Source organism: Crocodylus siamensis, chromosome 8, assembly GCF_052110815.1.
Source record: "Crocodylus siamensis isolate JL-2025a chromosome 8, ASM5211081v1, whole genome shotgun sequence".
Classification (NCBI taxonomy): domain Eukaryota; kingdom Metazoa; phylum Chordata; order Crocodylia; family Crocodylidae; genus Crocodylus; species Crocodylus siamensis.
Genome location: NC_143402.1, coordinates 78389323 through 78401691, shown reverse-complemented (window position 1 = coordinate 78401691; position 12369 = coordinate 78389323). Strand labels below are relative to the sequence as shown.

Below are 12369 nucleotides of genomic sequence, written 5' to 3'. Positions count from 1 at the left end.
TGCACACCCACTCATTCCCTGCACTCATGCACACCCACTCTTAACATACACCCCCTGCATTCACACACACATGCACACACCAGCCGTACATTCCCACCGCCGCAGGCACCTCACAACCCCTCTTCCACCGTTCAGGTGTTCGGTGCCGCACACCTCTCCACGCGTGCTGCACCTCTCCCCCACCTGCCACGGGCTCACCCCCATGCATCTCCACCCTCCACACGTGCCCCCCCCAGGCTCCCCCACCTCCGCCCACCCCCGATGCACACACAGTCACTCGTACTCACCCCGAATCAACACCCTTGCTCCCAGTCCAGGTCCCGCACACCCAGTGCCCTGCCTTCGCCCCCCTGCACTCCCACACCCAGCAGGGAAGGGGCGAGGGATGCGTCGCGCCCCCAGCACCCTCCACCGCAGGCTGGGAGGGCAGGGGCAGGCACCCTGGGGCCAGCCTGGGACCCACCGCAGGGGCTGCAGCTGGTGCCCCGGGGTGCTTGTGAGCTGGGGCAGGGTCCCAGCAGGGGGCAAGGATGCAGGATCAGCCCCGGGACCTGTGAGGCATCTCGAGGAGCCTGGCCCCGGCCCTGGAGGCAGATCCACACCGCAGGGACCCTTCCCGGAGCCCGCTGCCTGCAGGGACTTGGGCACGAGCCTGCGTCACCCCGGCATCGCATCGCCCCCACCCTGGGCACACTCCAGGTACCTGCCCACGGCCCCTGGCCCCGAAGGCAGCCCCCGCGATCAGGTAGGACAGGGTGAGCATCTCGGTGGTGCTGCCGCACGGCGACCCCCTGCCTCATGACCTGCGTGCGTCCAGGACCCGCGGGGCCAGGGGCGCCCCGCGCCGGCGGCACCCCTATATAGGCCGCGTGGGGTGCGGGGAGGCGCCCTGCTGCGCCGCCTGGCCAGCGGCGTCACGGTCCCGGCCCGCCCCCGCCAGCGGCCTCCACAAAAATCCCAGCAATTAGGGAGAACTGTTTCCCCGGCACATTCTGGGCCCGGAGGTCACGGCACCGCCGTCCCGGGCAGGGAGCCGCCGGGCCTGGGCACCGCCGGGTGCTGAGCTCTCGGCGCCCTGCTGCTGGGGCGGGGGCACCGGGGCGCGGCCCCGCGGCTGCCCCCGCCGGCGCCGGCACCCCGCGCCGCGGGCGAGCACAGCCCCTGCCCCCCGCGGCGCTCACCTTGAAGCCGACGTCGCCCTTCTTGCAGCACAGACAAGCCAACATGAGGAAGATGAAGGTGAAGAGCCCGGAGAAGGAAACGGCCACCACAGCCAGCGAGGAGGACCAGGAGAGCTCGCTCAGGGGGGTGCCGTCTGCAGGGGGAGAGGGAGCAGGGGAGAAGTCGGGGGGCTGGGCTCAGGGCCTGGAGCTGCAGTGGCAGGGTGGATGGACAGCCCCCCCCCGAGCCCCTGCCTGCAGCCCCCAGCCCCGGCTTCCATGTCAGTCCCTGGGGCGCAGGGCAGGAGCGCCCCAAAAGGACCCGGGGGGATCTGGAAGGGGGGGCACTGTGCTCCCCACACTGCCCATGGGGTGGCACTGGTGCACCAGAGCTGGGCTGCCGGCCCCCTCCAGGAGGGGAGCCTCGGCCCCCAGGCCCATGCCATCCACACCTGCACACCCCTACAGTCACACATACACTCCCACGCCCTCCGCTGCCTGTGCACACGCACGTGAACACACGCGTGTGTATTCCTATGCACGCACACGCACACTGCAGAGGGCAGCAAACCAACCCTGGCGCTTTCCCAGCCCCCTTCACCGCCTCCCTTCGGCCCCAGCCCTGAGCCCGGGGCCGGGGTTGGAGCCAGAGCTGCCGGGGGGGCGCTGAGCAGGGCCCGTTTGGGCAGGACCGGTGCCTGAAACGGCGGTGCACACAGGGATGAGCAGCCATGGGGCTTGCTGGGCCTGGGTTTTTCACAGTAAAATAAAGGGACTGCGGCTGCTTGGAGACCCCCGCGGCTACCAGGAGCACGGAGCAAGTGGCACTGCACGGTGCCCCTCCCGGCTCGGCCAGCCTGCGAGCCCTGAGCAGAAACGCTCCCTCCTGCTTGCCACTGCCCCCGGCTTTGGTGGGGTGGGGCAGATCCAGAGGCAGGAGATGCAAGGAGCGCCGTGGCAGGCCCAAGACCTGCAGCCAGCCCCGTGCGTGTGCACACGCGTGTCGCCGCACGCGCAGCGCTCTGGTCCTGCCCCTCTGTGCTGCAGTGTTGTCATGACAACCGAGCCCCGTGCCTGCACCAGGGAGGAAGATGATGGTCCGGCCACCTCCTCGCAGCACCAGACACTGCCCTCGTCTCCGCCCTCCCTCACCCCTGCACCCCTTCCGTCCCAGATCGCCCCCTGCCACCGACTGCCGTAGCCAGAGACACGTGCCACGCGGCACCCCTGGGGCAACAGATATACATGCAGGGCCTGCACCCTGCCGGCTCTGCTGCAGGCGGGGGGGAGACAGGCCCGGCTGGGAGGCGTGCACGGGCTCACCCCCGCCCCTGGCACGGACCCCAAAGCCCGGCTGCCCGTGCTCTGCTCCTGGGCACGGCGCTGCGCGTCCAGCCCCAGGCTCCGGGAACAGCCCGGGAGGCTCCGGGCCAGGCCGAGGGCAGCTGGGAGACGGCGCGGCGGGCTGAGCCCGGCCCGGGCAGGCAGCACACAGTAGGGCCCTTCATGGGCCGTGCGGCCCAGCTGTGCGCTGGCTTTGTGCGCCCGCGGTGCCAGCGGCCGGGCCGCCTCCCCCCGGCCTCCCGCGCGCAGCTGGGCCATTGCTATGCCGCTCCAGCGCCGCCGGGAACAAACGGTGCAATCATCGCCGGAGGAAGCAGGATGCAAGCGGGGGCTGCCGAGGCGGGGGGCGCTGCCCTGCGCCGAATGCCAGGCCAGGCAGGCAGGGCTGAGAGGCCGGAGGCAGCCACCGCTGGGCACACCTCCAGCCCCCGCCGAAGCGGCGCAGGAGGCGAGGGGGCTGACGGCGGGCTGGAGCCAGGGCGCCGGGGGCAGAGGCTGCCAGGGCATGGGTGGGAAGCATCCTGCCACGGGTGAATGGGGCTGGGCCCCTCCAGGGCTCGGCATGTGCGGAGTCTCAGAGCAAGGCCAGCTTCCGTCCAGCTTGGCAGCCAGCTGCCTGGGCAGGGAGCGCGGTGCTGCCCCTTCGATGCGCTGCGGGCAGCGGTGGTGGAGACGGACCCCGGTGCCCGGGTCTCGCCTCTGCAATGCTGGAAGCAGGGCCCGCGGTGCCCTGGGCAGCCCCCAGGCTCACCAGCTGGACCGTGGCCTCTTCGCCCTCTCCCCTCGCAGGCTAGCAGCCCAGCACCCCTCCGGCAAGCCAGGCTCAGAGCTGGCTCCCGCCCGCCTCTGGGTCAAGAGCAGAGGGGGCTCGCCAGCCCCTGCATCCCCCCAAACCCTTGCCAGGAGGAGGAGAGTCCCGGAGTGCCCCCCGTGCTGCCAGCCAACTCGTGGTCCCTGCCTGGTCCCAGCTCCCTTTGCTCAGTGAGCGCCGCCCTCCCTGCCGGCGCCAGTGCCGCGGGGCCCGCAAAGCCAAACCGGGCCCAGTGCTTGCCCTTCTCCAGCCCAGAGGGCCAACAATTACCGGTGATTTTCATGCTGTGCTGTAAGGACGGCAGAGCCTGAAGGGAGCTGACCCCAGTCCCTCCCCCCGCGCTCTGCAAAGGGAAAGGCCCTTATTAAACCGGAACTAAGGGATCTGGGGGCGCGGGAGGGCACTAACCCAAGCCAGGTGCACGCGGCCGTGAGGTCGGCAAGAGAAGCAGGCAGGGAACCTGCGCTCGGTGCCTGGCTCTGCCACTGGCTCTGGGGGCGACCTTGGGACAGGCACTTAAAGGACCCGGCAGCTCCAGCACCAAATCACTCCCCCATGGAAACCAGCCTGGGTCTCTGGGGAGCAGCAAGGGGCCGCAGACCCTAAGCAGCTTGATCTCTCCAATGCCGAGCCATAGCCAGGGACAAGGACTCAGCCAGCTCATCACTGCTGGCATGCAACACCAAAACCCCTGAGTGCACCACTACTAGGCAGCATGTCCTGCGCGGGGCACCCACCGTGCCTGGAGCTTGCGGCAGCTTTAAGTCGGCGAACTCCCAACATGAAGGCACCGGTCCAGCTGGTAGACGGTACTGCACACCTGGCAATGCACATGGCGACATGCACAAGCACACGGCCCTGCTAACGCTGGTACACCGGGGCACGTGCTGCACAGCAGTGCCCGCAGCAACATGCACACGCCCCTGCTAGCACTGGTACACCGGGGCACGTGCTGCACAGCAGTGCCCGCAGCAACATGCACACGCCCCTGCTAGCACTGGTACACCGGGGCACGTGCTGCACAGCAGTGCCCGCAGCAACATGCACACGGCCCTGCTAGCACTGGTACACCGGGGCACGTGCTGCACAGCAGTGCCCGCAGCAACATGCACACGCCCCTGCTAGCGCTGGTACACCGGGGCACGTGCTGCACAGCAGTGCCCGCAGCAACATGCACACGCCCCTGCTAGCACTGGTACACCGGGGCACGTGCTGCACAGCAGTGCACGCAGCAACATGCACACGCCCCTGCTAACGCTGGTACACCGGGGCACGTGCTGCACAGCAGTGCCCGCAGCAACATGCACACGCCCCTGCTAACGCTGTACACCGGGGCACGTGCTGCACAGCAGTGCCCGCAGCAACATGCACACGCCCCTGCTAACACTGGTACACCGGGGCACGTGCTGCACAGCAGTGCCCGCAGCAACATGCACACGCCCCTGCTCACGCTGGTACACCGGGGCACGTGCTGCACAGCAGTGCCCGCAGCAACATGCACACGCCCCTGCTAACGCTGGTACACCGGGGCACGTGCTGCACAGCAGTGCCCGCAGCAACATGCACACGCCCCTGCTAGCACTGGTACACCGGGGCACGCTGCCCTGCTGCACACGCCCCTGCTAGCTGGTACACCGGGGCACGTGCTGCACAGCAGTGCACCGCAGCAACATGCCCGCAGCAACATGCACACGCCCCTGCTAACGCTGGTACACCGGGGCACGTGCTGCACAGCAGTGCCCGCAGCAACATGCACACGCCCCTGCTAACGCTGGTACACCGGGGCACGTGCTGCACAGCAGTGCTGCACAGCAGCACTGGTACACCGCAGCAGTGCCCGCAGCATCATGCACACATGCATGTGCTGCACGCAGCAACCCCTGCTAACGCTGGTGCACACGCCCCTGCTAACGCTGGTACACCGGGGCACGTGCTGCACAGCAGTGGGGCACGTGCTGCTGGTACACCGGGGCACGTGCTGCACGCAGTAACATGCTGTACGCCCCTGCTCAGGCTGGTACACCGGGGCACGCAGTGCCCTGCACTGGTAACGCTGTACACCGGGGCACGTGCTACGCAGTAACATGCACCGGGGCACGTGCTGCACAGCAGTGCCCGCAGCAACATGCACACGCCCCTGCTCACGCTTCCCGCCAGCAGCCACAGGTGATACTCTGAAGAGCTGCTCAACGGCGCCGGCTCTGAGCTCTCCCCACGCACCTTCCAGCTGCCTCGCTTCAAAGCTCAGCCCTAGAAGCACCCAGGAGGAAGCCAGAGGCTCTCCCCTTTCTCTTTCTCCAACTCTTGTCCCTGGCAGGGCGTGGGGGAGGCGGCAGAAGACCACGCAAAGCCATTGCATGGGGTTCCAGCTGCACAGACACTGGTCCATTCGTGGGCAATGCGACGCGGGCACACACACAGGGCATTCCCAAAATGAGCCCCTTTCCAACCCTGCCAGCCCCATGCTGACGGTTTGGCTTTGCCAGGCTGAGCAGCCCTCTTGGGAAGCAGGCAGCTGAGGCCTGCCCTGCAGGGCAGCCCGAAAGAAGCACGGAGACGTGTCGCTGGGGCCGGACAGCCAGAGGCCACGGGAGCGCGGGCGTCCTCGAGCAGGCCCCGCTGCTCCGGCGGAGCCGCGGCCGGAAGCAGACTCACTGCTGCTACCCGCACTTCGCCCCTGCACTGCGGCTGTTACTGGGGACGTCCGAGAAGAGGGCTTAGGGCCTTCTCCTCTGGGATGCAGAGGCCGAACAAAGCACCCAAGACGCGGCATGCGCCAGCCCAGCTCTGCCAGGCGCAGCCGGGCACCCCCCCGCAAACGCCGGCTGGCCCGTTGCACCGCGCCGGGGCACCGGACACTGGAGGAGCCGCAGCGCTGTCCGGCCACGGCCGGCGGGCCTGGCGGGCCCCCCGGGGAGAGGCCCCGCGCGCGGCCGGGGGGGGGGCTGGGCCCGGCGGGCCGCGCCGCCCGCGTCAGCACCATGGACAGGGGCAGGCAGGCGAGCCCGGCCCCCCCCGGGGGCCCGAGGGCCGCACCGACCCCCGCCCCCGCCGCGGGGCCCCGGGACGCCGGCGGCTGCTCCGGGCGGGGGCGAGGGCCCGACGAGCCGCAGGCGACGGCAGGCCGGGGCGCGCGGGGCCTCGTGCGGGGCTACTGCGGCGAGCCGGCGGTCCTCGCCTCGGCGGGAAGGGCGTCCTGCTGCTCTGGCTTGCACCCGCGGGCGAGGGCGCGGGCGCGGGCGCGGGCGCGGGGCCTGGCGCCGGGCTAGGACGGGACCTCCCCCGGGGCTGCGCTCGTGCGGCACCGCCCGCTGTGCTCAGCCCCCGGCTGCCAGCCCCGTGCGCGGGCCCACGGCGGGGCGGGTGCCGGCACACGAGCCCCTCGGCCCCTCCTCCTTCCCAGGCCCTGCGCCGCGCCCCTGGGCAGCCCCCCCCCCAACTCAGCCCAGGAACAAGCCCGCACAACCCCTGCGGCCCCGGCACGCTGCCCCGAGCGGCCACAGCCCGGAGCGCCCCAGGCGCACGGCGACCCCAGGCTGCGCACCCGGAGCAGCTTGAGCAGCACGGAGCAGGCCAGCGGTACAGGGGGACAGGAGGTAGGAGCTCTCCCGACCCTCGCTTAGTGGGGGGGGGGGGATCCCAGCTGGATGCACTTGGGGTCACTGCCCCAGCCCCCCTGGGCCCCAGAAGACACATCTGGACCCCCCTCATGGCACCCCCGACCCCACGTCTCTCCTCCAGACCCACCTGCAACACCCGGGCCAGGGAATAGCTCTGCACCGGCTCCTGCTGCTCTTCCCCCGGAAGCGACCTAGGCATCGAGGCCCCCGGCTGGGGCCCGGCCCGGCCCTGCAGGCGAGCGGGGGAGCTCCGGGGGGGCTGCCCCTGCCCCAGCCTGCCCACGGCCCCTGCAGCAGGGACCGGAGCTCCCTGCCCCTCCCCGCTGCAGCCCGGCCTCCACGCTCCTTTGCTGACTCACGTCCTGGAGCCGGCCGGCAGCACCGGCCCTCCGGAGCCCCCGCGCTCGGCCGCGCCAGCCGCCTCGCCGCGCCCGCAGCTGCCGGGGTGGGCACAAGGGAAGGGCCTCCGCGGAGCAGGGGGACGGCGCCCAGCCACAAGGCAGGCTGCAAAGCGGGGCCGGGTCTGCAGGACCGGACACCACGGCTGGCCAGCCCCCCTCTGCCCCCCCAGCAAGCAGCTGGGCAGGGGGTGAGCTCCGAGCACCTCTCTGGCTTGACTTCGCCTCCTGCTTGCCCAGGGGCCCAATCCAGCTTGCAAAGATCAACACCACCGGAGGAAACTGGGGCATGGAGCAGGGACGTGGCTTGGCTGTGATCCCCCGAGCAGGCAGGGCAGGGCAGGGCAGGGCAGGGCAGGGCAGGGCAGGGCAGGAGGACAGCTCAGCGGGTCCTGCCACCCCCCTGCACCCCAAGTGCCCTGGGGCACTGCCAGCCGGCGCAGAGAGCTGCAGAGCCACCTCTCGCTACGTGCCAGCTGGAGGGCACTGCCAGGGCAGGGAGGAGCGGAGCAGGACGGCGACCCATGCTCCGTGAACCCCCGCTGACCCCTGGCCTGGGCTCACCTGCATTTTAAATCCAGCTCAGTCTGAGCCTCCCGGCGCAGTGGCATGGATCTGCTTGCAACAGCTGATGCCAGGCCAGCTGCTCCGTGGCCCAGAACCAGGACTCTGAGCAAGGCGCCGGTTTCTCTCCTCGGCGCAGCCCCGCCAGGCAGCTTCCGGGCCAGCAGCCTCCCTGCAAAGCAGGCAGACCCGCACCGACCCTGCAGCGAGAGGCCGCTGTGCCCAGCCCATGGGACCAGCCCGACCAGCCCTGCCAGGGAGGCAGCTGCGGGATGACCGCAGAGACCCCCCCATCCCCGCGCAGGGCACCGAGGGGCTTGTTACAAGGCCTGACGATCCGTGGCGATGCCAGCTCCTGCTGCATCTGCTCTCCCTTCACACTGAGCCAAACACCCATAGCGGCTGAATAATGGATGAGCCGACAGCGCAGGTCGGGGACGGGATTAGCGGCTCAAGGCCGGGAAATAGGCCGGCGGAAGGCAAACTCCCCCAGGACACGCACCAGCAACATGCACAAGGCAGCCACAAACCAAACTACTGCTCGGCCCCAAGCTGGGACACCAGCCACCTCCCGGCATCCCAGGGGCCCGGTGTGCCAGGGCAGCCGAGGTGCTTGGGGCACCACTGGCCTGAGCACATGCGTGCACGCGCGCACCCATGCATGTGCACATGCCGTGGCGATCCCGTCTTAGAAACAGTTGCACAAATTTGTCTGTTATAAGCCATCCCTGGATAAACTCCGCCACTGTCACTCCACTGCACCTGCCCACCCCCTTCCAGACACGGCCCGTGTGCCTCACCCCGTAGCCGCGGCTGCACTGCGTCCCCCACACCGCTGCCCGTCAGGAGGCCAAGGGGTGCTCTGGCCATGCGGGGCTCTGTGCAAATGCAAGCTGTTCAAAAAGCACCCAGACGCCAGAGGAGCAAGACCCCCTGGGCCGCCAGGGAGATTCCTACCTCTGACACACTCCCAGGCTCTGCAAACTCCTGCTCTTGTGTTTTCTGGGCTAATTCTCCATCCTCCAGCGCCCGTGGTCCCCGAGTCCTCCAGGGCACACTCTCCTCACCACGGGCAAAACACAGCACCCAGATCGAGCAGCACCAGGACACAGGATGGGCCCATCCAGTCCAGCCCCCGATCCTCAGCCCAGGAGCTGCTGGTCCACAGACCCCTCCGAAGTCCCCCTGCTGCGAGCACCCGCGCTGCGGGTGGGAAGGCGCGCGGGATGTCACGGCAGCTTCTCCCTGCTCCTCCAGGCACTCGCCCCGCAACCCCGGGGTCCCAACTCTGGCCCCCGTCTAGGAGCCAGCTGCACCCCAGCAGCATGCACGCCCCGGCGTGAGGAGCACTGACCCCAGCCCCCGCCAGCCCCCAGGAAAGCTGCTTGCCTTGGAAGCAGAGGGACCAGGCCGGACTGCAGCCCAGCTCGGAGGAGTCGGCCAGCCGGCACCCTAGCCGGCGCCTGCCCATGCCCACGCCCCGTGCCAGCGATGCCCGGGGGGGCGACGGCACGGCCCAGACAGTGCAGCCTGCCAGCGCCGAGCGTCACTCCCAGTCCAGGCGTCTCTCGCTCCAGCGCAGCCTGGCTGTGCGAGCGCCATAATCCCTGGGAGATCAAGGGCCTCGACGGATGAGCAGCTTCCAGGAGAGAAACGTTACACCTCAGAGAGCCTGCGCTCCGCTCACCCGTGTGCAACCTGCCGCCGGCCGCCCCGCGTCTCCGGGCGCTTCAGGAACAGGCCTGGGGCTGGGATTGCAGAGAGGGAAACCGAGGGGAGGGTGTGCACGGAGCCAGCAACAGGCGCGGGTGGTTTCAGCTCCCTGTGCCCCCCCCGGGTTGGACCCGCCTGCCTGCCGGTGCCCCCGCCGCGAATCAGGGTCCCGGTCCCAGCCCAGCTGCGGGGGGCATCGGGAGGGAAGTCAGCCCGGGGGGCTCCTTGCATTACCCGCGTGCAGCCCAGAGACCGGGGTGAGGGGCGCAGGATGGGCCGCGGGCTGTGACCCCTGTCCCGGGGGCCGATCCAGCAGGCAAGGCGGCTCACAGAAGCCGCGTGGTTTGGGCAGAGCCGGCCGGCAGGGGCTGGCCCGAGTTGGGGGAGCACCTGGGCCACGGCTACAGGGCCCCTGGCCCAGGGACGCTGCGTGCCCCGGTAACGCAGGAGGAGAGGGGTTGCAGCACCCTGATGCTGCCAGGCTGGCACAACGCACGCCAGGGATGCCGGGAAGTGAAGTACATCCCGCTGCCTGCACAGAAGTGGAGCACGGCGGGGACTGCGGGTGCCCTGGCCTCTGCAGCCTCTCCCCCAGTCCTGGCCGCGCATCCAGCCAGCTGCCCCGGAGAGCAGGCGGGTGCCCAGCTCACGCGTCCCCATCCCAGTCCAGTCGGAGTCAGCCCCTAAATCCAGAGGCCCAAGTGCCAGCCGGCAGCGGGAGGCTCTCGCGCTTGCCGTGCCCAGCGACAAGCACTTGATCCAGGCTCTGGAGCAAACAGAGTTGCCAGGAGCAGAGTCCAGCGTGCACGGCCCGGAGAACCGCCGGCAACGCCCCAGGTGCCCGCCCTGCACCCCTGCGGGGACCAAACCTCCTGCGGGAAGCGCTGTGGAGGGGCGACCACCAGGGTGGAGGAAGACCTGTGGCTTTTTTTAGTTAAAAACACTGCCTTTTTTTAAACTTAAAATGATCCTTTTTAAAACAATCAGCCCAGGTGAAATGCCAGCGGCACAACTGAAGGCCTCCACTGAGTATAATCTGTTAATACCGTTTTAAAAAACCAAAAAACCCAACAAAGACTATTCCAGCAGCACGTATTTGCTGCTGGCATTGTAAAGACAGCTGAGCACTGAACTGGGGAGGGGAGTCAGTGGCCAAACACCTGGGGCAGAGCTGCCTGAAATCCTGCACCGGGTCGCAAGAGCCGGGGGGCTTCTGCAGATGCGGGGACCCTTCCCTTCGTTCCCAGGGATTCAGCTCAATCCCAGAGTCGTTCTGAACTGAGAAGGCGATTCAGAGGTGGCAGAAAGCAAGGGAAGCTCCTTTCCTGCTTCCAATTTATGAACAGAAGCGAGGGGTCAGGGCAGAGGTCTCCTGATCCTACACCCTTGAAAGATGTGGTTGACCAGAACCACCCGCTCAGTCCCCTCAATACAGATAATATTTCCACCATTTAAGTAAATGGGTCAGTTCCCAACACAAGCCTTGCTTTGATGGGTTTTCCCCCACAGGTATTTAGCCATCAGCAAAACGGTTTCATTGAACTAATAATAATAATTAAAAAGAAACGAATTGAAAATGCCGGCGTTCTGCATTTTGACTGGATCCGAGTTTCCAGGCGGAAGATGCTTAACTCACACCAGGAGCAAAAAATTAATCACTTAGTAAATAAGAAATGCCATTCCCCATTTGTAACACAGGAAAATGAAGCCCGTTATGATTTTGAATGGGCATTTGGCAACCGGCATAGTTGGCCAAGCGTGTATTCAGCGTGTCCGGAGGGCTGGTAGAAAGAAGCGACACATTTACCGTGAAGGCCACAAATCGTAACGGTTACCCCCGGCAGAGACAGCCTGCCTGCGGGGAAGTAACGGAAAAGCACAGCGCAACGCAAGATGAACATTGATTATTTAAATGAAGGTTTCTCACTCGCTGATTTAAACCACGACTTAAAAGCATCAGGCATTTAAGTCCCGCAGACTTCAAACAAAGTGCCCCGGCAGGGCAGCAGCGCGGCAGAGCCAGGGCCCACTTCAACCAGACACCCACCGACCGACAGTGACTTTGCCAGCTTCGGCGAAGGTCAAATTCCTGGCCTGGAGGCGAAGGGCCCCTGGTCCTACCCCCGCTCTAGCGCTCACATGAGCACCCCGCCCCTGCAAAGGACCTGCCCCATCACACCCAGGTCCGGCCCCAGCGAGGAGGGGGCCGCGTGCAGCAGCTTTGCTTTCAGCTACCGGTCACCAGGCAGCGCAGGGCGCCGTGGCGAAGGTCAACGAGAGCCACACACGGCCGCGGTAATTGGGCCCCGAGAGCCTGCCCCAGGAAGCGAGCGGCTCCTCCTGCTGCCAGCCCGGCCGGCCCCTCGTTCGCCACCTCACCGGGGCAAGGGCCTTGGGGGCAGCTGCCCATCTGCGGCCGTGCCGCGCTGCTCAGCGACCGGACGTGGGCTGGAGCTCCTGCGAGGGGGCACCGGCCATACCCGCTCTGAATGCCGCGCCATAGGCGTGCGCCCACTCCCCATTTAGACCGAGAAGTGCAGAGCTGCAGACGAGGCTGGCACAGCCCGGCCCCCCCAGCAGCCGGCGCCTGGGCTGCAAAGATCAGGCCTAGGAGGGGGCTGAGCCGCTGGCTCCCAGCCGGCTGTGCATTAAACGCCCTGCAGAGACCCGAGCTTCAGTGGGGTAAGTCCAGCAGCTGCAGGCCAGGGCGGGGGGTCCTGTGGAGTGAGACCTTCTCCTGCCGCGCCACACCGCCACCT

General features: G+C 67.9%; 1 protein-coding gene across 2 annotated transcripts in view; it reads right to left on the bottom strand.

Moving 5' to 3' along the window:
• LMTK1 (lemur tail kinase 1) overlaps positions 1-12369 on the bottom strand; it is a 40480-nt gene that overhangs the window by 19194 nt on the left and 8917 nt on the right. For both annotated transcript variants that reach the window (XM_090060157.1, XM_090060158.1), the window contains exon 2: positions 1182-1315. In XM_090060157.1, the coding sequence (XP_089916283.1) occupies positions 1182-1315 (134 nt within the window). The remainder of the gene's footprint in view (positions 1-1181; positions 1316-12369) is intronic.